The sequence below is a fragment of the Etheostoma spectabile genome, chromosome 19 (assembly GCF_008692095.1).
Source record: "Etheostoma spectabile isolate EspeVRDwgs_2016 chromosome 19, UIUC_Espe_1.0, whole genome shotgun sequence".
Taxonomy (NCBI): domain Eukaryota; kingdom Metazoa; phylum Chordata; class Actinopteri; order Perciformes; family Percidae; genus Etheostoma; species Etheostoma spectabile.
This window is the reverse complement of record NC_045751.1, coordinates 3,885,387-3,912,605: the sequence shown is the minus strand read 5'-3', so window position 1 is coordinate 3,912,605 and position 27,219 is coordinate 3,885,387. Positions and strand designations below refer to the sequence as shown.

General features: G+C 41.1%; 4 protein-coding genes and 1 pseudogene across 10 annotated transcripts in view; 3 read left to right on the top strand and 2 right to left on the bottom strand.

The window, feature by feature from the left end:
* LOC116707133 (glycoprotein hormone beta-5) overlaps window positions 1-204 on the top strand; it is a 2,361-nt gene extending 2,157 nt beyond the window's left edge. For both annotated transcript variants that reach the window (XM_032544347.1, XM_032544348.1), the window contains one exon: window positions 1-204. This exon is cut by the window's left edge and continues 19 nt beyond it. In XM_032544347.1, coding sequence (XP_032400238.1) covers window positions 1-170 — 170 coding nt within the window. In that variant the 3' untranslated portion in view covers window positions 171-204.
* Window positions 205-1,686: 1,482 nt separating this feature from the next.
* gpha2 (glycoprotein hormone subunit alpha 2) lies at window positions 1,687-5,580 on the bottom strand. The gene is made up of 5 exons (XM_032499324.1): window positions 5,520-5,580; window positions 4,699-4,790; window positions 2,437-2,578; window positions 2,064-2,248; window positions 1,687-1,973 (listed from the first exon to the last, which is right to left on the bottom strand). The coding sequence occupies exons 1-5, from the start codon at window positions 5,578-5,580 to the stop codon at window positions 1,869-1,871; spliced, it is 585 nt and encodes a 194-aa protein (XP_032355215.1). The 3' UTR covers window positions 1,687-1,868.
* A 3,357-nt stretch (window positions 5,581-8,937) lies between these two features.
* Window positions 8,938-19,093, bottom strand: majin (membrane anchored junction protein). Of its 5 annotated transcripts, none has more exons than XM_032544334.1 (10): window positions 18,921-19,092; window positions 18,593-18,708; window positions 16,318-16,363; window positions 16,086-16,161; window positions 15,314-15,424; window positions 13,324-13,358; window positions 12,942-13,081; window positions 11,483-11,546; window positions 10,165-10,343; window positions 8,938-9,649 (listed from the first exon to the last, which is right to left on the bottom strand). In XM_032544334.1, exons 1-10 carry the CDS (start codon window positions 18,966-18,968, stop codon window positions 9,610-9,612), a joined length of 855 nt encoding a protein of 284 aa, XP_032400225.1. In that variant the 5' UTR covers window positions 18,969-19,092; the 3' UTR covers window positions 8,938-9,609. The 5 variants fall into 5 exon arrangements, with proteins under 5 accessions (XP_032400225.1, XP_032400223.1, XP_032400226.1 ...); XM_032544332.1 differs by having other exon boundaries at window positions 8,952-9,649; window positions 11,483-11,549; XM_032544335.1 differs by having other exon boundaries at window positions 8,952-9,649; window positions 11,483-11,549; window positions 18,593-18,695; window positions 18,941-19,076.
* Window positions 19,094-19,153: 60 nt separating this feature from the next.
* zgc:101765 (glyoxal reductase) lies at window positions 19,154-27,134 on the top strand. Of its 2 annotated transcripts, none has more exons than XM_032544331.1 (7): window positions 19,154-19,255; window positions 20,079-20,391; window positions 20,876-21,021; window positions 21,260-21,399; window positions 21,522-21,680; window positions 21,818-22,003; window positions 27,041-27,134. In XM_032544331.1, exons 2-6 carry the CDS (start codon window positions 20,141-20,143, stop codon window positions 21,995-21,997), a joined length of 876 nt encoding a protein of 291 aa, XP_032400222.1. In that variant the 5' UTR covers window positions 19,154-19,255; window positions 20,079-20,140; the 3' UTR covers window positions 21,998-22,003; window positions 27,041-27,134. The 2 variants fall into 2 exon arrangements, with proteins under 2 accessions (XP_032400222.1, XP_032400221.1); XM_032544330.1 differs by having other exon boundaries at window positions 19,174-19,378.
* On the top strand, window positions 24,354-27,111 carry LOC116707127 (glyoxal reductase-like; annotated as a pseudogene).
* Window positions 27,135-27,219: the final 85 nt, after the last annotated feature.

The window sequence follows — 27,219 nt, the reverse complement described above, 5'->3', positions numbered from 1 at the left end:
CCTTTATCCAGCGACATCACCGCGTGTGTACGTACAGCCGTACCCGCCACATGACCGCCCGCCTGCCGGGCTGCCAGCCCCACGTCTCCCCTCTCTACCACTACCCCATGGCTTTGCACTGCCACTGTGCCGTGTGCTCCACACAGGACACGGAGTGTGAGACCTTCTAACGGGCAGCAGACAATGTTACTAACTGACTGACTGAATAAAATGATGAAATGAAGACATTTGAGTAAGTGTGATAAGTGACATCTAGTGACCTAAAATGAGTCTTTCTGTAGATTGAAGACGTGTGTGTGTGTGAGTCTTATATGAGTCTGTAAGAAAGGGAAAATAACAGAGAAAGCATTACATTTCATAGTAAAAGCTCTGTGAATCTTTGCCATGATATTAGCAATACTGAATTTAAGAACATACAAAGGCTTTTGTTAAATACATATTTAAACATAAAAAAGAGGTTAGTTTTGGACATGTTCTGTTTTCCAACTGCTGTACTTTATTTGTGTGTGTACCACAGCTGAGTTACCAACCAAGTAAAGCAGGCAACAGTCCTGGGGCCCTGGACCCTTAGAGGTCCAAAAGGCCCCAGGTTAACTGTTTGTATGGGGATATTTAGCAATAAATTATCATTTCAACTGAAATTGACATTACAAGGTCCTTTAACCGGTCCAGTATTAATCTTGAGGCTTTTTATTATATGTATTTTTTTTTTACAATAATACCTGATGTGTTTACCTGAAGGTGACGTAACACATACACTGTACAGAGAGAGAGTGGTGGGGAGGTCAATAGGTCATGTTGTGGGGACTTAGGGGAACAAAATGTAAGTCCCCCCCCCCCCAACATATGTCATTAAATCTAAGTCTTAAGGTTTAAGGTTAAGGCTGGGGTAAGGGTTGTATTTAGACATGTAGCTGTCATGGTTATCGGGTCAGAGAAGGTCACCAAGGAATGAATGAAAATAAATGCAATGTCCCCTTAAGTAAGGAAAACAAAAACAAGATTTTGTGTGTGTGTGTGTCTATGTGCATGTGTGGGTGTGAAACGAGAAGAAAGATCCACGTAAATTACTCCACAGTTGCAGAATAGAAATTTATTGGAATACAATTTCATCACAAACTATACAGTGCATTGCTCTTACTGTCTTTTTTTATTTCATTGACATTTCCAACACTCTTTGGTTTCATCAATAGATATTATTTACAAAATGTCCTTTTTTCAAATTCATAAATATAAATAAATGTGTACATTCTTTGGTCTGTTGTCTGTGTTTAGTGGTTATTGGAAAGAATGAACCTACGTGTGTGGAAGACCTTTATGTTGATTTCAAAGGTTGACAGTGTGGAAGTCAATAAGATGACTTTACTGTCTCTGTGTACTTATACTCGCTACTGAGTCACTGAGTATGAATCGTGGGTTAAACTCTTTTTGTATTGGCTGCTTTCAAAGTCAAGTGTCTGCCAAGCCTCAGAGCTATTTGAAAAAAACCCGTGAGTGACAGAATGGTTTATATAGCCTTTAAACACAAATGTGCATCAGTCAAGTTTTCAAGAAAAACCTCCCTTACATCACACGTTACACAAGCACACACAAAAAAACACACAGACACTCACACAAATCTTTAAAGACAATAAAAAGTGTGAATTTCCCATTTTAATCTTGGCAGTAACTAGGTTGATTCTCTTCCAGCTAAATAAGTTAAAGTGGATTTTCTTCAACATTCAAAACAAGTGGCCATAGCTAGGAAAAGGAGAGTGACTGAAATACTTGTATTTCAATCATTTACCAGATTTTTTTCACCTCTTATCTGACTAACTTGGTTATTTGTCCTGGTGTACATTTGGCAGGCACCATACTGTCGCGGTGGGTCAGTAGCGGGACTTGCGGCACATGTCACAGCGACACGCCTTCGCCGTCAGGATCTCTATTTCGTCATGGTGACGACCTCGAGGGCAATCCAGGCGAACTTTGACCTGAGGTAGGAAAAGCCAGAGGACATGAACAACTGGCAAACGTGATAAAACCCTTGACCCCCCCCCCCCGTTTTTTTCATTTCCCCTTACCTTAGCGTCCTTGCTGATGGTACAGCATCGTGAAGCGGAGGTGATGTTGTGGGTGAAGTTGGAGGCCACCAACACAGAGTACCTGGAGGGGAAGGCGCTGGACTCGCAGTAGCCCACGCAGGCGTACACCAGGTGGGTGCCTTTACATGTGCCGCGACGGTCACTGCGGATGGTGACGTTGAAGGCTGGAGAGGAGAGAAAAGGTGGAGCGATGAGCGAGGGAGTCTGGCAATCAGGTGCCGGATGGGTGTGAGTATTTGGGATGCAACAAAGGACTTGTGATGCTGCTGTTCTCCTAGACCACATTTCCCATAAGCCCTGTAACGTCCTGTAAATGTGCACATGTATGGAGGCTGTTTTGTGTGTTACTTACGGTGCAGGTAACACCCTGGGGTGAGGCCATCGTAGCTCCATCCAATGGGACAGAAGAGCAGCAACAGTGACATCACTGGTAGGACCAGCAGGCAGAAATGTGAGGTCACGCACAGCGCCATCTGGACGGCAGCCCGGAGGATCTAAACAGAACAGAAGACCTTCTTTTTGGGCTTTTCTAAAATGTTTCCCTTCGTTCTGGGGTATATTACAAAGTGTCACAAGTCAAAAGTGATCCAGTCGGTTTTCTGAGCTGAGGAAACGGAAGAGGCCGTCTCAAAAACACTGAGTATTCAGTCAAAGCCCAGAGCCCAATCCTTCATCTATCAAGGTGCTTTCCCATCCTGCAGGTCTGCCTGGGTGTCACTCAGCTGAGCAACAGCTAATGTGGATAACAACAATACCGCCTTTATCTTTTCAATCTGCCTCATTTAACAGCTACCTGCTGACACACGTACGCACACTGCTCCCACCAACTCGTACACACGTACCGTAGCAGCAGCGCACACGACGGCCATGACATAACCCGAAACTCTATTTGAATACAAGGCTTTTTTGGGTTTTCCATTTTAACCATGTATTGTACGTGCAAACATGCATGCATGATCTTGAGCGAGTCAAGTGTCCATGCATGCACATGCTCACGGCCCCCCACTCCCAATCACACACACACACACACACACACACACACACACACACACACACACACACACACACACACACACACACACACACACACACCGTAACACGTGTATAAACAGTAAAGTCATGGTTTCCTGGGAATTTGGTGATGCTGACCTTTGCCCTGTAAAATGGCAGCTCTTTCCGACTCGGCTTCCCCCTGACTGGAGCGTTGGGAATTGCCTCTATGGTAATGGTGGAATGACCCCTGGGGACGCCATTAACGTTGATACCGACAAATTAACGGGTCAGGACTGAGTGTGCGAGGCCATTAACCCCGTGTCAACTGGCGGGGCAGGGGAAATGCCCGGCTTTTTCCTCTCATGTGGGGTTTCCACGCCTGGTTTGTCTTTGAGGAAAGTGGGTTGTAATACGCTACACCCCGCTGTGGGACGTGATAGTGGGAGGGTTGGCGTTTAAGACCTCCAATACAGCCGAAAGAATATATACCCTAGAAAAGAGCTTTTAAAAATAAACCCCGCACAAACCAAAACCTTCAAAACCACGTTTATCAGTGATGCCTTTAAGGATAATTTCAAACGTGGGGGTGGAAGGAGTCCATGACACAAAGTGGACGCACTGCCCATCTTTAAATCTACTCACACTTTAAAAAAAAAACACCTTCAGAATTTAAAAGACTGCAAACTGAATACCACCAAAAGGAAGGAAAGTTGAACATCATATACAGACGTGGAGAGTGGGAGGTGGGAATATTTCACCTAAAGTATCTTCGATTGTCTTCAATTTAACTTACATTATTTGAACAATTCAGTTTAGACCAGGTGCTGACCTAGAAGTTGCAGTAGACAATTTTATTCTACGCCATATAAAAAAACTACAACATCTCTGTTGTATTGATGTAGTTTGGACCATCGGCATCATTACACACAAGTACAATCAATTGTTCTGCAATCTGAAACAGCTGCTAATTACACTCAATACAGAACAAAACCAATAGGGTTTCATTTATTATTATTTATTTTTTAAAGTAGCATCCTTCCTCATTGTGCATTATTTGTGCTAGGGTAAAAGTTACAGCCTAAATGACAGGAAAACATACATCCTAAAAATACCACGGACTCAAAGCATGTAATGTTGCAGTCTAGTCCATGAAGGATGATCTATTGAGTCTATTTTCTAAATAGTAATGCTGGGTTTTGCAAAAATGCTTATAGTCATGAAAATAAAAAGCCACCTGAGTAGTGATGAGTTTCAAAATAAAACCCGCCTTTTACAGAAAAACCTTTGTATCTTTCAACAACAAACAGGATAAATGTTCCAAATATTGTGTGTGTGGTAGCATGTGGCAACATTAATATTAATATTAACATAGACATACAAGTAAGATGTCTGCAGAATAAGAATGTAAATACATATATGGAAGGGTTAAGGTGTTATTTCCCCCATATTTACAACGTAATCTAAATTGTAGCATAGAATTCTCTTCATTACAAAAAAATGTAATCTATCTAAAGAAAGCAACAATCTCAGCCTACATGTCACAGAACAAGTACAGGATTTAAAGGTCTATTCCACCAACATGATGCACTAAATTCCATTGTGAGAAGGAGCTCAGTCTTACCTGAAGACGCGGGGCTGAGAGGGCAGCTTCTGGAGTGCAGAGCAGGTGTGTCCACTGACAGGTGTGTGTGAGTGTGTGTGTCTGTTCTAAGCCTTATGCAGGGATATATAAGTAAGACAGGTAAGAGCGAAGGCATGTATAGCTCTGGACACACCCACAATTAGACAGCTGAGTGTGTGTGTGTGTGTGAATCTTTTTTTTTTCTTCTTCCTTTTCCACAGGTCCCTCTTTCTTCTCCACTCCTTCTACCTGCACACAAAGCGTCAAATGACCTAAAAGAAATGTAAAAATTGCGTCTTCCGTTAACGTCTTTCCTGGAGAGTGTTAGTGTCTCTTTGTCCCTCCACCCTGCCCCCTACTCGCTCTCTGTTCTCAACCTTAAGGGGGGGGGGGGGGGGGGGGGGGGGGGGGGCCGCTGCTGTGACACAGAGGAAAACTAGATAGGTTTTCCATCAACGCACCACCACAATAGTAAGAACACACACAGCTCTACCACACATGCATGCACAGAGACGCACACACAGGCTAAACACACAAAAAAATAAAAGTGCACGTGTATGCATGCACGCATAATCGCACACACATAAAAAAAAATCATTCTAGGCCTCAGCTGCCAGTTGATACAGTGAACTAATAAATAAACTGAATGGGAGACCTCACACACACGCACAAAGTCTGCCTGGGTTTTCCATTTGTGGCTGCAGGAGGAAGGGCAGGGTCGGGTCAGAAGATATTGTGGCTTTGGGTCCAGTGTGTGTGTGTGTGTGTGTGTGTGCGTGTGCATGTGTGTGTGTGTGTGTGTGTGTGTGTGTGTGTGGCACATGATGGGTATATTGTGGGGAACGCCTGGCTCTGCTTCTCGTCTTGAACAGAGGAAACCATCTTAGCAACCAGCCGGTCCAAACTACAGCGGGTAAAGACATTCTTTTAATGGGGTCTTAGATTATTTGTTGGACATTTGCAGCAGTTTCTGGACACTTCTGTGACATGTCACAAAGGTCACACACTGCCAGATCAGACCACAGATGACTTTAAAACTTTTGGCCAAAGACACAAAATGGATTTCCTTTTTTTCGCTTGCGGTGGAGAAACTGGGTTTCAGGGTGAAGGAACAAATGTATTACTTACTGGAAGAGCGAGAATCTGCATCTCCTGAGGTTACTTCAGTGTTTTGGGGGTTTTTCTATGACTTTTTTTCATGTCTCCCTAGAGAATTTGGGCTGAGTTGGGAATCATTGCCGCTCTGGGTCTATATAGCCCAGAACGGCACATATATAGCCCACTAGAACACTATAGCCCACTGATATAAGGCAATAAAAATAAACGACCTGACTTTAAAAAAAACGTCTTTGTCTTTGACGGTGCTTGATAAACTGTCAGGAGAATGTATTCAAGAAGTCAAGGACCTCACAACATGATAAAATCACAATAGATAGATAGACAGATAGATAGATAGATAGATAGATCAATCACAAAACAGTAGCGGGAGGTGAACCGGGGTGTCCCAATTTCTTTTAACTTAATATATACAGTACCTTGTTTGGATGCCAGATGCAAAAATCATCATTGTTCATCATCTCATCATCATCATCATCATCTCATTGTTTCCCTGTATGTATTCAGCTACAGCAGCAGCTGGAGGCTATTCCTTCAGAAATACAAACTGCAGATGCTCGTTATGACCTTTGATCAACTGAACAACTGAAAGGACAAAAGCTCAACCCTGCGAAAAATTCCCACACTGTAATAAGTAACTCACTCAGGAAACAATAGGACCTGATTGATGCCTTTAAGTTCATTTCTCCACTGCAACAAAAATCCTAAAACGTCATTTTCTTAAGGGGAAAACATCTGTAAGTGCAATAAGAATATTTCTGTTTCCAAAAGATATAAACTTTCTGTAGATGATTTTCTAGAAATGAGCAAGAATAAGGTATGTCCCGCATGAGCATCAAGGAAACATTGACTTGATTTGCTCTGGAAAAAGGTTGGATTTATGAAACTGTGTTGGCACAATTTTTCACTTTCAATTCAATTATAGACAAAGACTTACTGTCAACAAATCCCATTAAAACGTCAAAACATACAATTCATCTCTTTCACTTATTAAGCTTGCCTTGGCAGCCAAAGGTAGATATATACTTTATTCCTCTGTTCCAAAGAGTTCTATTGTTGTCCAAAAACTATTAAAAACATATCAATAAACACAAACTGCAGCGTGAGTCAATTCCACATCCACCCACATCACGACAACCTAATATGTATCTATCCACTGCTGAAAATAGTTCCCAACAAATCCGGTTTTCACTGGTGTGTGTGTAACATTTGCAAACATCTGGAGTGGCCTAATGTTTCAGGAAATTCACCTTTTTTGAAAAATAAATTAAAAAATACTATATATTTGGGATCTGTTTCTAGAGATGTGCCACTGACAGTTTTGAGATAGTATGAATCGTACTAATTCATTTTTGGTTTGAACTTTTTAATATTTGTTGACACTAAGAAAATATGGAACGCCTTTACACATTTATTCTGCCCCACAATAGAGAGAAAATAATATTTTTTTGACCTCTCAGACCTTACAGCAAAATTATTCTAAGTCAAAACCGGTTGTAATGCAATTGTGTAATTACTGATTCAGGATAGATGCACACTCACTCCCATTCTCACACTCACACACCTACTAAGGAAAACACAATTATCATCTTATGGCCCCTCTATCCCAAACATTCCCAATCTAGTTATGTCAATGGAAAACGGAATGTGTGACATCATCACCTAAACCCCCCAGCTACACACACACACACACACACCACACACACACACACACACACACACACATACACAAAACACAAAACAATTAGTGTGTTGACTGTAAGTTGCAGTTGTTTCTTCTGATTCCATGCCAACCAAAGAGAGGAGAGAGAGAGAGAGAGAGGAGAGAGGAGGAGGAAGAGAGAGAGAGAGAGAGAGAGACACACACACACACACACACACCTAAATCTATGAATCGAAGCGGCCTACAGCACCTCATCAGGAGAGAACTAGACGTGAATGAACTTTGTTAAACTGGAGACTCTTGTAGTTAAAGCGCGTGCACACACACACACACACACACACACTTCTCCAGTGTGACTCAGCGGGGTGACTGATGTTTGTATCGCTCCGTGGCCCTGTCGCTCTCGGCTGCCGTGGAAACTGTGGCGTCTTGAATAACTATAATATCATTAATGTGTCCGCTTCCACTTCTGCCCTGTTATTTTAATCTCAGTGTGTATGCCTGTGTGTGTACGCACATCTGTGTGTGTGTGTGTGTGAATGAAATGTATGATGTTTCTGTGTGTCTGTACAGCAGAGTATGATGTGTGTGCATGATTATGTCTGACAGGATATTGTGTGTGTGGTCAAAGTGTGTAAGTAGATGTGAGTGTAAGATTATGTGTGTGTTATTCTGGGCTCTATGACAATATAAGGAAAGGATTAGGCAAAGTTTTCCTGTTTCTAAGATGATGTTTCAGTCCAGTAGACCCATTTACCCCTATATATATAAACACAGCATGCAGGCGCGCACAACACACACACACACACACACACACACACACACACGTTACTTTATGAAGTAAATCAATAACCAGATTTATTAGCATTTTGCGAGTAGTGACAAACATTAGATCTAAATATACAAAAAGTTTGTGTGTGCGCGCGCTGTACAGTTTTAAGTACTCTGACACACCACACACACACACACACACACCACACACAACACCACACACACAACACAACACACACACACACAGAAAGAATCACTTAGCTAATTTAGATGACAGGAGAAAAGTGGAGTTCCACAAGGTGATACTCACTGAAGCTCAAGGTGTGCACTTATGAACACACACGCAACGCACGCACCACACACACACACACACACCACACACACACACACCACACACACACACACACACACACACACACACACACACACACACACACACACACACAGCAGTGGAAATGTTGAGAACAAGCCGGTGTTGTTTACTACATTTATCAGAATAAAGCCTCAGAATGTGTTATTGTGAATTAATTTGTCTGAAAGACGTAACCATTTGGATTGAACTGGTTTCCGTATATTCACATTTTACATAACAAAATTAAATAAAAACTGCATTACAGTAAAAAAGAAAAATCCGGATTAAAGCAGTGTGCAGACAAAGAAAATGAGCTCTCCTAACTGGAAACTGAATTTTAATAACACAATATAAATCAAATGCAGATGGGGTCACAGATCATGAAAGGAAAGTTAAATGTAGCAGAATTTAAGATAGGAAACTGAGAAATGAAAGACACACTGCTGCTTTGTTGGATTTGGAGGAAGGGGAAAATCTTGAGAAAGTAAATCCATAAGAAGTATTATCTATGAAGTCGCAGAGATGATGTAGAGTCTGATTCCGTTGTAAAAAAGAGAACTATACAATACAAGCAAAAATACAGGATCCAGGTATTACAGGTGATGATATAAAAAACAATAATGTGAAACAAGCTAATAGCAAAGACTCCATCCATAATAGAGCAATATAAAACAACATAAAATCACAAAAAAACTTCCAATGGAAACAAAGAAGTAACCATACTGTATTTATTTGCTCATGGCATCAACAAAACACTGATTTATAAAATCAAAGGATCCATGAACAGGAGATATCTCAGAAAAATGAAGAAAAAAAACAATGACACTTATATGGAAGATGTATGGTGGATAATAAAAATGAAAAACCAACAGGTTAATGAAATACTATTTGTGAAAAAACAAATCTGAAAACAGTTTTTGACGGCAGCGCAGAACTTTACCCAAACAAACCCAAATGAGTTTCCACTGCTGGAACCAGAACCATCCCGTGTCTCTCTAGCACGGGGCCCTCAGGGGTCCCTGAAGAACAAGGAGAAGGGGAAGATGTGGCTGCAAAGGAGGAGAGACAGAGAAGGTCAACAGACTGCATGTGTGATTAATGCAGCTGTGGGCTGATCCCGTGAGGCTGCGACTGCACATCATTATGACCATGAAAAGACTACACTTGCTAGATTGTTTGGCGTGCTCTGTCGATGTGGAGATCCTTTTGTCAGTCTCTTGTGTGCCTAAGGACATCTGGCGTCTCAGCTTGTCTCAACAGACATTTCACAGGAATATTGTAATTTCTGTGCTCATAAAAACTGGATTTCCCCAATCCTTTTTCATCTTTGTCAACTATTTGTCTTTCAGATGTACAGCACCAATTAGCTCTTGTTTCTCCTGTGGGTGTAAGAAGTCAATCCAATCTGAGAATAAGACATCACCATCCACTCCACAGGTAAGAATCTTCCCCTTACGGTGTGCCGATTCAATCATCTGCTGTTGGGTTCATGTTTTTAGCTTTAGCTTGTAGCATGCTAAAGAAATACTGTTCTCTGTTGATGCGCCTGTGCTGTCATACCGACCTGGCCATTCGAGTCCAAATCCCTGGTGCCCCAGAGTCTGCATTTTCTTCCTTCTCATCCCTCTCCTCCTCTCCCATGCTCTGAACTGTCCCAGGATGCACTTCACCTGCAGTCCAACTTCCTCTGACCGTGTTGACACCCAATTTCTGCTGGGGTACGTCAATCCCCTTTGAACCTTTCTGTGGGTGAGGATTACAAGAAATTATAAATAATAGGAAAAATAGAACAGAATATGAAATCAATTTTACAGTGAATTGACCATTTTCTAACTCCTCCCACAAAATAGTGATTGTCCAATCATAGCTTTGGAACTGTACCTACTGCAGCGTTGGATTTCTCCATATGGTGAAGATGTGTGCATGGGCCTGTAGTAAGAGTGGTAATCCATATAAAAAGAGTTTGGAGTTGTGCCTTTTGCAGGAGTACAACTTTACGGAAAGTGATGTTTATCTGCCCCCCCCAACGTGTTCATTGTGGATCATAAACTGGAGTGAATGCTGACTTTTCACCGAGTTAACATGGTTATTATTTAGGCCTATGGTATGCTATAATTAGCCCTCCAATGAGAATTCTTTGCAAATCTCTCATTTTCATATGAGTTAGCCAAAAACATTAAAAACTCTGCCGGACTTGATGTAAAGGTAGTTAGCTAGCTAATGAAATTTGCTAATGAAAGTTAGTATACTTGTGTCTGTAGGTGAACATGAATGTGAGGCATAAATCTGCCACGGTTATCATTAACAGTAAAGTGCATTGCTAGAATGGAATGCCTGATACGAGTGCTGTCTCAGAAAATTTGCTTCTCCGAACATAACTTGATGGGCTGACATAATTAGTTTAAATCATTTTTTCCCCCACTTGAAAGAAATGTGAGGGGAAAAGAGTGGACAGGTGTAAAAAAAGATAAAAACCCCCGGATCAGATGAGATGAAAGGCTGTGGACGAGAAGGGAGCCGGGCTGGGGGTAATTTTGGGACTTTGTTGCTAATCAATCTGAAGCACATCACCAGAAATAAGTACACACTGTGCCTGATGTAATGTCATTATTAACCTTAATCACACTTGTTATCCTACCTGTCTGCGCTAATGTTAGCCGCGGGCTACAGTACAGGCAACAATGCTACAAGTGTGTGTTTATCTATGTGGTAGAGAGGAAATGAAAGGGTAGTATGAGACTGATATTGGAAGACAATTTTTTGGAATCAAATAATTCCAAAAAACTGTGGGCTGAAATGACTGGCTTTTTTGTTTGACATTTAGGAGAGTGACAAATCAGTGAGGCAGATACACATGATGCGTAAAAGACTGAACCGATCACCTTGTCAGCATGTCCTGGATCTTCTTTCACCTCTCTCTCAACTTGTGGACAATACAGAGAGCGCCTGCTGAAAGTTGGACACAACCCACGCTTAATTAAGTCAAATCCATGGAAGAACTTCCCTTTTTACTTTAATGTAAAGAATAACATCCATACAGTCCTACTCCTCCTTCAATTTCAGTTTCTGCCACTAAGGTTTGGGTCTAATTCATCAGGCGTTTCAATTATAGTAATCTATAGAGAACATACAGTACGATATAAACAGAATAGGGTCTGTTAAGGCAATGAATTTCAATGCTTGTCTGTTCATGTCAGTGTTTTTTTATTTAAATTGGTGGGTATCATGCCTCGAAAGGCCGTGAGTTACATGTTGGTTAGTCTCGCTTTGCCAGAAAATGCTGCTCTCATTCTTTTCTGTTCCCATCTTTCTAGCAGGTTTAACAAAGAAACAAACCATCTGTCCCCCCAGGGCATCATGTAGACACACACACGCAAACACACACACACACGCACACACACACACACACACACATACACACACATACACACACACACACACACACACACACACACACTTCTGAAGTGTGTGCTATGCTGGTGAAGGACATGGAAGTGTAATGGTCAATGTGGTGAATATAATTCAAGAAGAATTGCTTAATGAAACTTGATTTCCTGTGAAGTGGTGATGATGCTTGAGGCCCTGCTGCTTGCAGGATGTTTACACAGTGCGTGTTCCTCAAGTTCAAAACTAGGAGACAATTCTGTTTATATAAGTTAAATACAAACTAGGTGGGGTGTGTGTGTGAGTGTGTCATCTTTGAAATCACAGTTTTCGCCCCACTGATCTGACTGTCAGTGTGATTGAGGTGGCGCCCCTTCGCCTCTTGTCTGTTAATAACCGCAATCACTGGAGCGTGTGTGTGTGTGTGTGTGTGTGTGTGTGTGTGTGTGTGTGTGGTGTGTGTATGTCTGTGTGTGTGTGTGTGTGTGTGTGTCTGTGTGTGAAACAGGGCAGTTGTCAGAATAGATGTCTAAGTGATTTTACATCTTCACTGGCACTTTATACACATCACAACCCTCAAAACAATACATACTGTTCACGTTGAAGAGGAATAAAGACAATAAGCAATGACAAATGAATTAGCCCTGGCCTACATTTATAAATGTACATCCCAGCACACCGTAATCCATGATGTAGTCAATAGGGCCTGCTGTATTTCTACTGTCACAAATGTATGTTGTCTAATGGTATGCAATGTCATATCACCAAACCCTTGAAGAGAGGATGGGTTTTAACAACTAATGTAAGTATGCAAGTTATACAAGTTAAGTATAAAGGTACAAGTATAAGGTATTGGTAAAATATAGGCTGTGCATAACCACACGCACGCACGCACGCATGCACGCACACACACACACACCCTAAGCTAAGCTTTACAGTAGTAAAGAGAGCACTCACCCAACCACAGAAACCTCGCTTTCAGCCACCATGTCCTTGATTAAGTCCTTTAGTATGGCCTCCTCTAGTGGTGAATCGCTTTTATGGCGCTTTGACTGGGGCTCAGAAACGGGGGGGAACTGCTGTGCCACGCGTTTCTCCTAGAAAACATGCAGTAGCGCAGTGTACATGATCCATGACACTATCTCATTTAATATAAAAACAATCCAACAAAGGTCTTTTTGTGTTGCAGTGTTATATTGTGACACACAACTCCGGACATACAGTATATAATACACACAACGGATGTCAAAATATTGGGTACACTATACTGCATTTCTCTTTGTCCTTTCAGTGACACTCTTTTGTGGAAGAGTACAGACAGAACAGTAACCAAACTCACTGAGCTCAACTTCTCCTCTGCTTGCTTGGCTTCTTCTGCAAGATAAATACACGATACACATCAACATGCCTGAATAGTCATTTGTGTGTCTGTTTGTGTACAATACTGTACTGAGATTCACAATCTTTGTTCTTTATCACACAGCCAGTGCTCGCTAACCATATCATTAATGCTTGGCCGCTCTTTTACGCAGAAGGTTAGAAAGGTATGAGTTCTCTGAAAAAATATCCCGATATCATGTATTACACAGCTGTTATTATTTTTATCAGCTACAATGAACCTTAAAGGAATAGTTTTTTTTGGTTAGACAAAGGCTTTAACCTTTAAAATAATTGAACCTTTAAAGTGTAAAAAGTCTCCCTTTAAGAAATACAAGGATACAATTATTTTTTTTAATGCTGTAGATAAGCAAATGTACACGGAATGACAATTTTCCATCCATGGCATACCGTAACAACGGTAAACATGACAATGGAGCCTATACAGCCCTTATGCATGACTCTGTCTGCTTTCATAGAACAAATCTGTTACCGTAGCTACTACAGTTTATAGACCACTGTGTCATGGTTGTGCGTTTTTGTAAGTTTGTGTTTCCTGTTTTTATTTGGGTAGTCTGGTTTTCCTGTCTTGTTTTACTTCCTGTAATGTGTTTTCCCGCCCTTTCAAGAATCAAGAATCAAGAACTTTATTTGCCATTTGTGTTTTCACACATAGGAACTCTTGTGCAGTAGTTACTCAGAGTCAAGTTGAGTTTAAAAAGACACACAAAGCATTTACATTATAAATAAATACAATTTCACAAAACTAGTAAAAAGTACCAATAAAAATAAATAAATTGCATTCCTAAATTGCAAAAAATATAAATGCATATTGCCCTTGGCCCCTAAAGACAACCCCTTATAAAGATATTAAAGTGCACGGTTATTATTAAAAAATAAGTAAATAAATAAGATGCACAGGTGTATTGCACAGATGTGTTACGTTACACACAGCAAAATATTTCATTTTGTTTTGGCCAAAAGTCTCACTGCAGCTGGAAAGAAGCTCTTATAAAATCGTGCTGTCTTTGTGATGATGCTGTCCGCTCGCTTGTGCCTGAGATTATATGTACAGTTTTTGTGTACGAGCAGGGGGTGAGCTGGATGTGATGTGTCCCTTATAATTCTCTCTGCTCTTTTCTGGCAGCGCTTTGTGTAGATTGTGTCCATGGAGGGGAGTTCTGTTCTAATAATCCTCTCTGCAGTCTTTACGACTCTTTGCAGAGCCTTCCTCTCTGTCTGGTTGGTGTTTCCGTACCAAACAGTGATGCCCGTGGTGAGGATGCTCTCTATCAGTCCTTTGTAGACGAGGGTGAGAGGGCGACAGTGCAGACCAGCTTTCCTAAGCAGCCTGATGAAATACAATCTCTGCTGGGCTTTCTTCACTGTGGCAACAGTGTTCACAGTCCAGTTCAGATCCGATGTTACTTGTAGTCCCAGGAATTTGTAACTATCAGCCCTCTCCACCTCAGTCCCCTTGATAATAATAAGTTTCCCCTTGTGGGATTAATAAAGTATAATAAAAAAATAATAAGGGGCTGCAAGGGAGGTGGGGTTTTCCTGAAGTCCATAATTACTTCTCTTGTCTTGTCTGCGTTAAGGCATAGGTTGTTCAACTCACCATAGGCACAAATGTCGTTTACCACACTCCTGTAACCCGACTCGACTTTGTGATTGTCTGCTCCGCCCTGATGTCTTTCACCTGTTTCCTTTCCTTGTGTCACCTGTTCCTGGTTGTACCTCGTTACACTGTGTTAAAAATCTTTGAACTCTACCCTGCTCTCGTCATCTCCGCATTTGGGAACTTTTTTTTGGAACTTTCTCTCTCTCATAATGAGTACAAAAATGTCTTTGTGCTGGTTACATGTGATGCCTTGCAAGTACAGGATGTATTTTGTGAATACAACTTAATATGCTGTGAGTGTTTTTTGCTCATGTGTGTTCATCCTCACCTTTCTGCACGTTTTTCTCCAGGTAGAGGATGAGACTAAACGGGTAGGCTCTCAGATTCATCTCACCATGTTTGCACATCCCCTTAGACGCTCCCTTTCGCCTCTTCCTATCTGGTAGTTACAGTTAATAAAATACAGTGAACATCTAGGGAATTGGCATCCTAACAAGGAGCTGGGTTCTTTGCTCTGTACTTTTGCAGTATAGTGATTTGAAGAAAATATACAAAACTGCTACAGCACCATCCACTAAGGCATAAGCATGCACTATAGTGATCTCAACACTGAATATTAGTTGTGATCATGTCTGTGGGTCCCCACTTTGTCTTATTTCCGGTTACTGCAACCGAATTCTCACCGACATGTAAGTGACCACCCACCCTGTCTACATAGAAAGAAGACACCCAACTCAAAGATTTGGTCATTTTGCATCTCTTTTTTTAAGTCACTTTGCATTTCTGGGATTGTTTCACATCTATTTTTAGTTGAATCTTAGTAGTAATTTTGGGTCTGTTTATAGTCCATATGTGTGTTTTTTGGTTGTTTTGTGTATATTTTCAGTCCTTTAGCGTCTCTTTGAGAGTCAGGAGGACCCCTTCCTGACCCCCTGGGCCTGTGCCCGGTAGGCCTGCTCAGTTATCCATCCAGCATCCCAGTATCAAAGGCTAGAAGGGTGCTGGAGATATATACAGCATTGATATGGGGATGGGGATAGGTAGAAAGCTAACAGACAAATAAATACACTGATGGATAAAGAAACTGAAGTAAAAGATACAAGGGAAGACAATGAAGTGGGAACTAGAGAAGGGTTGGAGACTGTCCAGGTTGCCAAGAACAGTTCTGATAATGTCCTGAAAACAAAAAGAATAATTAGAGATCGGAACGAATCAGTTTACTGTGAAAGTAGACAATTCATTTGATAAAGAAAAGGGCAAATGACAGTGAGTCAAAACAGTTAATGTTGGAGGTGAATGCTGACAAAGTAGGCGAGCAGTATCCATAATTACCTCAAGTTCCTGATTGAGGCAGTTTCCTCCCATATTTTTCTCTCCTCTGGTGAAATATGTTAATTAAAAGCAATACATTAATGAATTCATTATTATTACAATATGTTGTTACACAGTATTACCAATTTAAGTTGTGGTAAAGTGCATGCATTAAAAGCCTTTTATTGTATTGAGTGCAAAAAAATAAGGTTTTGGCTTTGGGCATTCCAAGATAAGACTCTTATTCTACGATGCTATCCCTGAATACAGGCAGACAGATGAAACAAAAATGTTAAGACAAACTTAGGTAACACACATCACAACGTATAACAGTAGCCATTATAGTAGGCAGTAGTGTTTTTAGAGAATTAACTTAAAATGGGTGAAAAAAGATCAACGTTTTCCTCTCTTGCTCGAAGCTCAGCCATCTCCTCAACTGCTTTTGAGATTGAAGATGAAGGGAAACAAGGAGGATACAACATTGATCTTTCTCTTCCTGGCATATATGTTTATGGTTGCGTATGGATTTTGAGCTTGTTTTGTTTTGCTCTGCTTTCAAGAAAAAGAATTACTCAGATCTGTAGTTGCTCTAATAGAAAGCTAGCCTCTGTTTCAAGTTTGGTCTAAAAATATTTTTCCCTTTGCTCAAACTATGTTTGGAGCTTGTTGGATTTGCATTTGGAATGGTCTCAGGCTTAGCCATAGGTAAAATTGAATATTTTTTAATTTCACTGCTGGTTATGAAGTCATTTCCACTGATGCATTGAAGTATGCTCATTCCAATTTGGAGAAAGATTTCCAGGATGTGAAATAAGAGCTAATCTACTTAATATTACTTCTACTAAACCCTATCCCAAGCTTGGTAATGGTGTCACCGTCTTCTCTGTCTCTTGGCCCTGCTTTAGGCTAAGCTTCAAATTAAACAGCTAGGCTGTGCTGTCTGGGATATGTCAGCTGTCTTGTCTTGCTGTCATATTATACTTAACTTACTACTTTCACCAAAAGAAAGAACATGTGAAGAAAAATAGGGTTTGTGTTCAGTTTAGTGTCCCAAATTCCACTATGGCCACGCTATGACCCGCCGACTGGTCAGGGTTAGGCATTTGACCTTGAGTTAAGGTGACCAGATTTCTCAGACAAAATCCGGGGACATTTTCAGCTCAGAAGCGTATTTACCTCCAAAACAAGTAATGTTTTTATTTTTGTTAAAACTTAAAACGGGGACACTAGACCTAGAGCTGTTCTTATTAGGGGAGCCCCCCCCCAGGTCTGATCCTAGACCCACCCCTGCTGCTACTTCCTACTCCACTCCACTACACCTCAAGATAGAAAGTCCTAATATTTCAAGATAAAAAAATCCATCCTTATACTTCAAGATAAAAAGTCCTAATATTTCAAGATAGAAAGTCTTAATATTTCAAAATATAAAGTCCTAATAGTCCTAATATTTCAAGATAGAAAGTCCTAATATTTCAAGATAGAAAGTCCTTATAGTCCTAATATTTCAAGATAGAAAGTCTCAATATTTCATAATGTTGTAATGTTTACTGAACTACTGACAGCTTTTGCTTTACTGCTCAAGGCTTGTTTCTGCAACAGCTCCTTGAGAATCAGATACAACAAAAACTACTGAGGACATATTTTCCTTTGACAGTGATGCAGTATTAAACGAGATCGCAGCAATGGAAGTTAATAGGATAATTGTCCAGCTTGTATTTACGTTCATAAAAGTGCTTGTTTAGCTGCTAACAGACTCAGATTAATATTCTAAGGGTCTGACAACATTATGGAAAGGATTTCTAAGGAGGTCAACCTTTCTGTTAAAGATTAGAATCCTTTTTAAAACATAAAAGTCCGCGAAATTGCGTTCACTAAACGCACCAGACTCCATGTAAATAATCGGTGATTTTAGCATCGTAAAACACGGCTTCTAAAACGTCTCTGAGCACCGCTGGCTCTGGCTGCCTGGAGCCTGCGAGTGTGCGATTATCGGCTACGTTTTGTCAGTTTTTTCTTTCTTTCATTCCAATTTCGGGTCTTTCAGTCACAGTGAAAACCGGGGACATTTCCGGGGACAGATCCAGCCGGGGACAGGTAGCCAAAATTGGGGACTGTCCCCGGAAACCGGGGACGTCTGGTCACCCTACCTTGAGTGGTTAAGGTTAGGATAGCCGATTGGTCAGGGGTTAGGGCCTGTACAAATGGGGTTACGATTTGGGACGCTAAACTACACGTATATTAGCTATTAAGTATGAAGACCAGGCAGGGAAGATGTAAAGAACAATGTCTGTCTTGCCTGAAGCTGCTGCCTCCTCTGATCTTGAACTTGTAGATACAACTACCTGCTTTGAAGAATCGAGTTTCAGGGCAAGGGAAGGAGAAGGCCTGCAGTGGCATGGCTGACCTTATATGCTTTGGGAAAACAGACCATAAACAGAATAATTTATTAATTAATGGACTGTATATTCAGAGGGCAACCAAAATACATGTCAACATCACTGAAAATCCAGACTTGATTTAGCTAGCTAGCAAGCTACCAAATTCCAGGCAATAACTGCCTTTTCACTCATGTAAATACTATAGCTAATAAATTCTTGGTTGTCTCAATAGAAATGTTCTCTTACTGGCGCTCTCTTGAAATTACCGTAATGCCTAAAGGAAATGGCGAGCATGAAATTTGGAGGTCGTCCAGCAAGCTAACTACACCCTCCAGCAGGATGTCAACAGTTAAAACCGCGGCCGTCAATCAAACGCTCAATCGCCTCGAATTCCCGCCTTCCGGTCGCTTGGTCTTCTTTGATTAGCCAGACATTCGCCCAATCAGCGGTGTCAGAGCAGGTGTCACTATGGTGACGTTGAAAGTCTGTCACATGACTGTCAGCTGACCAGGTGTAACAGCACCGAGCAGGAAGGACTAGCTAGTTTTAAACAACATGACTTTCTTCAAAAGAAGTTAGAGGTACTGTTACGTCTGCCTTTTTAAACTCTTGGCTTTTTTTCTTTTCTTTTTTAAAGTAACGTTACGCGACAGGTCGTTGCCTAAAATACATTTCCCTTAAATTCAGCTGAAAACGCCTAAAAGGTGAGATGAAAATATAGTAGCTTTAGTTGCATTGTGACGTTCAAACGTCTTACCACTGCATCGTACTGTAGCCTACTTACAGCGACTGTCGTTTCAACGTCGAACACTGCATCATTTTAGCATCATTGACACTCATTTGCTACATTACACCAGCCTTCCTTTGTAATAAAACTGGAGGGAAAGGGCTATTGTGGAATTTAAAATGTTATATGTGCTTAAAACATTGTTATGTGATTTGCATTATACATTTAAGCTAAAAAGTAAAAACATTATTTCAGCATAAATGAAGTTTGTTGTTATAAGTATATAGTTTGTTGTTTGTTGCATTAAGTGGTTTTGCAATACTTCTATTTTATAACATAAGATGTTCGGCTACATTTTGTTATAATACAGCTCTCCTAAATGTGTTAGAAGCAGAATTGATTGTTAGGGATGCTATATATATACACACACACAACAATTACTAGTAAGTCCTCCACAAGTTAAGTCCAAGTCGAGTTCAAGTCTTTTTTTTTTTTTGTCAATTCGCAAGTCATCAAAACGGTGACCCTCACCGACTCAAGTCCACATCACTGATAGAAAACCTGTAGAAATCAGTGTCTTAACATAGTGTAAGATACCAGTCACGATAAAACCATATTCATATTTACCACTGGAGAAAACCTTATTTTTCACTCAACTCTCTGTCCCTCTTTTACAGTGTTGGGTAGATCAACAAGTCCAAACGGAGCACAAAGAAAATACAAGTGCCTCTCAGATCAGATGTCTTCCTCCTCCTCCACTACCTCTGCTGTCCTCCTAAATACGGGGGCTCAGATGCCCCTCCTGGGTTTGGGGACCTACAAGTTGGTGGCTTCTGAAGATGTCTACCGGGCTGTGGACGCAGCGCTGGTTGCTGGTTATCGGGCCTTTGACAGTGCTGCCGTCTACCGGAATGAAGCTGACCTGGGCCGAGCCCTGAAGCAGCTCCTGCCCAAACATGGCTTAACCAGAGAGGACGTATTCATAACCAGGTGATGTGTATGGGTTGTATCCAATCCACAATAGCGTAGTCTAATGCACTTATTGTATTTAGCTTTGGATAAAAGTGTCAGTTAAAAAAATGTAAGGCATGTATCCGTTCCAAAAGAGCACAGCATTAGAGTAAATAAGTGACCTTTTGATGTATTATAGTATGTAAGGCAGAGTCTTTAGTTCCAGGAGTTTTATGAACATACATATGTTCCATATTATATTTAATATATATGATATTTAATTTTATATTCCATACAGATGGATTAAGAAACCAAATATCCTTCAAATGTAGTTCAAATGTTTTATTTAGTTGATTGTTGTAGCTGAAATATAAATATAAAAATGCACACCTACTGGCTTTGCTGTCCTCATCACATACGTGTCTTATAAGAGACCAACTGGAGGCACTGAAGCTCAGTGACGTTTGAATCTTAAAGGCCCCCAGTACAATCCAAATCAACCCTTCCTCTCTTATCCCTGCAGTAAGCTGGGCCCCAAGGATCAGGGTGAGAGAGCCATGGAAGGAGCCCTCCGCAGCCTGTCTCAGCTGGACTTGGGTTACATTGACCTGTACCTGATCCACTGGCCTGGCACACAGGGTCTGGTAGTGGCTGACCAACGCAACCCAGGTAAAGACAATAAGTCAGCGTTTTCCTTCATGCACCATAATATCGCTGGAAACATAACTGTGTATGTATGGCCTGTATGCACATTTATGTAAAAAAAATAAATGTAAAGCATTTGAAGTAACTCTTTTTTTCTGGCCAGGTGTATCAAATGTCTTCTCACCTTCCTCCTCCACAATGGAGTCGTACTTGAGTACCGCTGATGAATCACGATGAGGTCCTAATTAATATTTGATTCCAGGCAACCGAGCTCAGAGTTGGGTCACACTGGAGGAGCTGCATGCCCAGGGGAAGCTGAAGGCCATAGGAGTGTCCAACTACACACCAGCACACATGAGACAACTGATGCAGAGCTGCAAAGTCCCTCCTGCGGTGCTACAGGTAGAGAGCAGGAGAGTGAAGGAGGAGGGAGAAAATACTGTATAATATACATGATGGAACACAAATGCACTCAGGCACGTAGAAAGAGCCGATGCAGACAGTGTTTTTGTTTGTTTCTTCAGGTAGAGTTTCACCCAAGGCTGTGCCAGACGGAGCTGAGGAGTGTGTGTGAGGAGTATGGAGTGTGTTTCCAAGCGTACTCCTCCTTGGGGAAAGGAGAGCTGGTCAATGATCCTGTGGTGATGGAGATGGCAAAGAACTGTGAGCGCACACCTGCACAGGTAAACACACATACATATCATCTCGATTCAAGGCCTTTTTGGCCAGTCTGCGACTACTACCTTCCCTGTGTTCAATAATAAATAATGTTTTTAGCACAAACACTTGGAAACACTTCAGGTCTTTTGTTCCCCTCCAGGTCCTGTTGCGCTGGGCTGTGCAGCAGGGCGTCCCAGTGCTCCCCAAATCTTCAAATCCAGACAGAATAAAGGACAATGCCCGACTTTTTGACTTCACACTGAGTGACACAGACATGGACAGACTGTCAGTTTTGGACTGTGGGCACAAGTACTGTTGGGATCCATCAGAAGTGGCTTAATAGACCAGGGTTGTGCTGTTTATTGTGCCTTTTCATGCTGTACCTATAGGTGTGTTCCTACTGACCCAAAATTATTTAATGTGCCAACATTTTAAGACTAGTTCTATATTCTTTGTTGCCTCTATGAGGCAACAAAGAATATAGAACTAGTCTTAAAATTCTTTCTTTAATAATACTCTTACAAAGTAATAGTATGGCATTTTTGCCTAAGCTTTCTTAATTACATGTTCTTTTAGTTGCAACAGAAAAAATTATGAAATGTTTAAAGTGTCCTGTTTACCGAATCATTTTGTTCAGTTACACAAGAGACTCTCTTTGTACACAATTTAAGAAATGATTCATACAAGACCGCAAACACCAGACGTTTCACAACTGAGAAAATACATCTTGTCTGAACATGTAAATAAAACTACCCGCCTTGAAGAATTGAGTTTCAGGGAAAGGGAGGGAGAAGGCCTGCAGTGGCATGGCTTATGTCAAATGTGTTGGGCAACAAAACAGAAAATAAAAAAATTAATTTATTAAATGGACTGTTGTTTCAGAGGGCAACCAAAATACAGACTACATGTCAACATCACATTTCAGTAGGCTATAATGCTTACTGCCTTATATTGGTATAGGCAGTTAGCATTTATAAATAAAAAAACAACAACTGTCAAATTCTTGATTTTCTCACTCTCTTTCCCGCCTTCCGGTTGCTTGAGAAGCTATAGCTACTTTGATAAGTTACATCTTCCAATCAGCGGCGACGAAAACCTCTCAAAATGTCAGGTGACTACTGTCAGCTTACCGCGTGTAGCAGGAAGGAGTAGTTGTAAACATTGCTCTGTACAAAGGTAGAAGTTGTAAAGTAAGGTTATATTTATTTATTTATCACCCATTTAAGCACCTCTCCTGCATAACAATTCAGCTAAAAGGCCCATAAGGTGAGAAGGAAACACAAATTATCTAAATGTTAATGGCGTTGCTACCCAGTAGGGGTAGGAACTATGACGTGTCTACCATGAATGTATAACTAGATGTTTCTCCGTCTAGGTCTGAACGAATATTGTGATAGCACCGTAACATTCCCATGTACAACACTGCTTAATTGTGTCAAAGTCTCATATATTGTGACGGTTATATTGGACGCATATTTGAGTAAATTACGTTTTTGAGAGTTGGTGTGCACTTACAACTACGTTGACGTTGTAACGTCCCACTTTTACAAATTGTAACAAGCTTTGTGACCTCCCAACGTCATCAAAGTGTGTGTTATATAACGGGTTTACTCGCTGTCCAACTATAATATCTATGCGTCAAACACACTGTCACATTGTACCCAGGGGCAAGAGAAAACAGCGTCGTGACCACTCAAGTCTTGGTCCAAGTCTCAAGCAAGTCTCGCGTTATTTTGGTCAAGTCAAGACTCAGATCAACTCACTTTTTTTTTTTACACCCAAGATAAAGCACTCTTACCTGTAGTATCCGGTCTTTATAAATAGAAGAGACAATGTATTAGTAGTCCATCTAATAACATGATTGGCTAGTTTGTATAACTAGTACAAAGAGTATGACTTTAATCTGTGTTTTAATTATTTATATTCAGTTAAATGAATGTAATCAAAGTTAAAACAAATAAAAACCATCATAGGGCTGGGCGATATAGAGAAAATCAAATATCATGATATTTTTGACCAAATACCTTGATATCGATACCGCAACGATACTATAGTGTTGACTATTAGTGCTTTCACAAAATATTTACACAATGAGATTTTTGAGAAATAATCATCAGTAATGTGGATATAATGGCTAAGTGGGTAAAGGCAAATAATAAAATAGTTACAACATTCTGGTAAGTTTAGAATATGACATCACTTTACTGTAATGCAGCTAGAGCTGGGCAATTTACCGATATATTGATATCAAAATATGAGACTAGATATCATCTTAGATTTTGGATATTGTAGTGTTGTAATATGGCATAAGTGTTGTCTTTTCCTGGTTTTAATGGCTGCATTACAGTAAAGTGATGTCATTTTCTGATCTTACCAGACTGTTGTAACTGTTTTATTATTTGCCTTTACCCACTTAGTCATTATAGCCACATTACTGATGATTATTTATCAACAATCACATTGTGTGAATATTTTGTCAAAGCACCAATACTTAACAGTACAATATCGTTGTGGGATCAATATCGAAGTATTTGGTCAAAAATATTGTGATATTTGTTTTTCTTCATATTGCCCAGCCCTAAACGCAGCCTGTAAGACCAGGAAAGAAACACCACTTATGCCATATTACGATAACCAAAATCTAAGACGATATCTAGTCTCATGTCACGATATCAATATATTGCCCAGCTCTACCCCATCACTTTTAAAACAGTGAAATAGTGACCGCCAGACTACAACATCCCACATTGTAACATTCTACAACTTGGTCAACAAAAGTGATTATTTGTGACAAAGATGCACTAATGAGGCTTCATTAGGAGTCTTTGAAGTAATTTCTTGCCATAGCAAGGAGTTTGACTGACAGCCAGTCATCCAATCACATACCGGGGAGCTTTTGAAGTCGTCCAGTCATGATTTGCAGTTTGCGCTGCTGCATAGCATACTTAATGGACAGAAATGTGACAACATTGAATTATATTATTTTATATTGTACAGCCAACATTTAAATGTATGCATGCACGCAAGTCATCTGAGTCATTAACTCACAAGTTCAAGTCAAGTCTCAAATCATTTATTTTTTTTGTCAAGTCGCAAGTCATCAAAACGGTGACCCAAGTCCAAGTCACCAAGTCTCAAGTCCACATCTCTGATAGAAAACCTGTAGAAATCAGTGTCTTAACCTAGTGCGACATACCAGTCACAATAAAACCATATTTATTTTTACCACTCTAGAAAATCTTTTTTATTTTTCACTCAGCTCTCTGTCCCTCTTTTACAGTGTTGGGTTGATCAACAAGTCCAAACGGAGCACAAAGAAAATACAAGTGCCTCTCAGATCAATGTCTTCCTCCTCCTCCACTACCTCTGCTGTCCTCCTAAATACGGGGGCTCAGATGCCCCTCCTGGGTTTGGGGACCTACAAGTTGGTGGCTTCTGAAGATGTCTACCGGGCTGTGGACGCAGCGCTGGTTGCTGGTTATCGGGCCTTTGACAGTGCTGCCGTCTACCGGAATGAAGCTGACCTGGGCCGAGCCCTGAAGCAGCTCCTGCCCAAACATGGCTTAACCAGAGAGGACGTATTCATAACCAGGTGACGTATATGGGCTAATACGCCTTCCAAAAGGAAATAAGTGACCTGATGTGTGATGGGATTTAATATAGTACATAAGGGCAGAATCTTTTGCTCCAGGAAGCTGATTAACATACATCTTGAATACAGTGGGAAAATACACATATGGATGCAGAGTAAAGTATAAAAATGCATGCCCACTTGCTTTGCTGTCCTCATCACATACGTGTCTTATAAGAGACCAAATGGAGGCACTGAAGCTCAGTGACGTTTGAATCTTAAAGGCCCACAGTACAATCCAAATCAACTCTTCTTCTCTTATCCCTAGTAAGCTGGGCCCCGAGGATCAGGGTGAGAGAGCCATGGAAGGAGCCCTCCGCAGCCTGTCTCAGCTGGACTTGGGTTACATTGACCTGTACCTGATCCACTGGCCTGGCACACAGGGTCTGGTAGTGGCTGACCAACGCAACCCAGGTAAAGACAATAAGTCAGCGTTTTCCTTCATGCACTAAACATCCACTGGAAACATAATTGTGTATGTTTTGCCTGTATGTCCCCCCCTTGTAAAAAATAGGGGCGTTGAAATAATTCATTGCATTGATGCATCGTGATGCCAATTCGGACTATTGTGCATCGATGCGATGACAGACCATAACCGATTTATTGCCTACTGATGTAGCTTGTTGATCTTGCGCTTGCTAATTCTTTTTTTTGCCTTTTGTCTGCTCTCTGCTGTGTTCAGACTCCACTACATTCAAGAAGTGTCTTTTTTAAGAGCAAATTCAACAAAAAGGGGAGTTCATACATATCTTACTGCTTCAATTTGTCGATGAAAGCCATGTGTACTAATATATATAATAATATTGAGAAGGTGACGCATCGTGATATCGATTTGAATCAATGACAGGATATTCATACTGAATTGAATCAGGAGACCAGGGAAGATTCACACCTCTAATAAAAAATAAATGTCAAACATTTGAAGTAACTCTTTCTGGCCAGGTGTATCAAATGTCTTCTCACCTTCCTCCTCCACAATGGAGTCGTACTTGAGTACCGCTGATGAATCACGATGAGGTCCTAATTAATATTGATTCCAGGCAACCGAGCTCAGAGTTGGGTCACACTGGAGGAGCTGCATGCCAGGGAAGCTGAAGGCCATAGGAGTGTCCAACTACACACCAGCACACATGAGACAACTGATGCAGAGCTGCAAGTCCCTCCTGCGGTGCTACAGGTAGAGAGCAGGAGGTGAAGGAGGAGGGAGAACATACTGTATAATATACATGATGGAACACAAATGCACTCAGGCACGTAGAAAGACCGATGCAGACAGTGTTTTTGTTTGTTTCTTCAGGTAGAGTTTCACCCAAGGCTGTGCCAGACGGAGCTGAGGAGTGTGTGTGAGGAGTATGGAGTGTGTTTCCAAGCGTACTCCTCCTTAGGAAAAGGAGAGCTGGTCAATGATCCTGTGGTGATGGAGGTGGCAAAGAACTGTGAGCGCACACCTGCACAGGTAAAGACACATACATATCATCTTGATTCAAGGCCTTTTTAGGCCAGCCTCACCAACCCAGTGCTCAATAAAAGATTGCTTTCAGCACAAACACTTCAGGTCTTTTGTTCCCCTCCAGGTCCTGTTGCGCTGGGCTGTGCAGCAGGGCGTCCCAGTGCTCCCCAAATCTTCAAATCCAGACAGAATAAAGGACAATGCCCGACTTTTTGACTTCACACTGAGTGATGCAGACATGGACAGACTGTCAGCTTTGGACTGTGGGCACAAGTACTGCCGGGATTCATCAGAAGTGGTGTAATAGCGGAACACACATAATCTTCCATGATGTCTCTTTAATGCTGCTGTTTTTTTGCTCTGAGCGGCAGTGATGGGAAACCACCACTAGAAAGTGGGAGTGAGGACACAGACAACTCAGTTACCTTACAATTGCACTGGGCGAATGTATAGATTTAGATAAATGTATGTACTGAGGTAT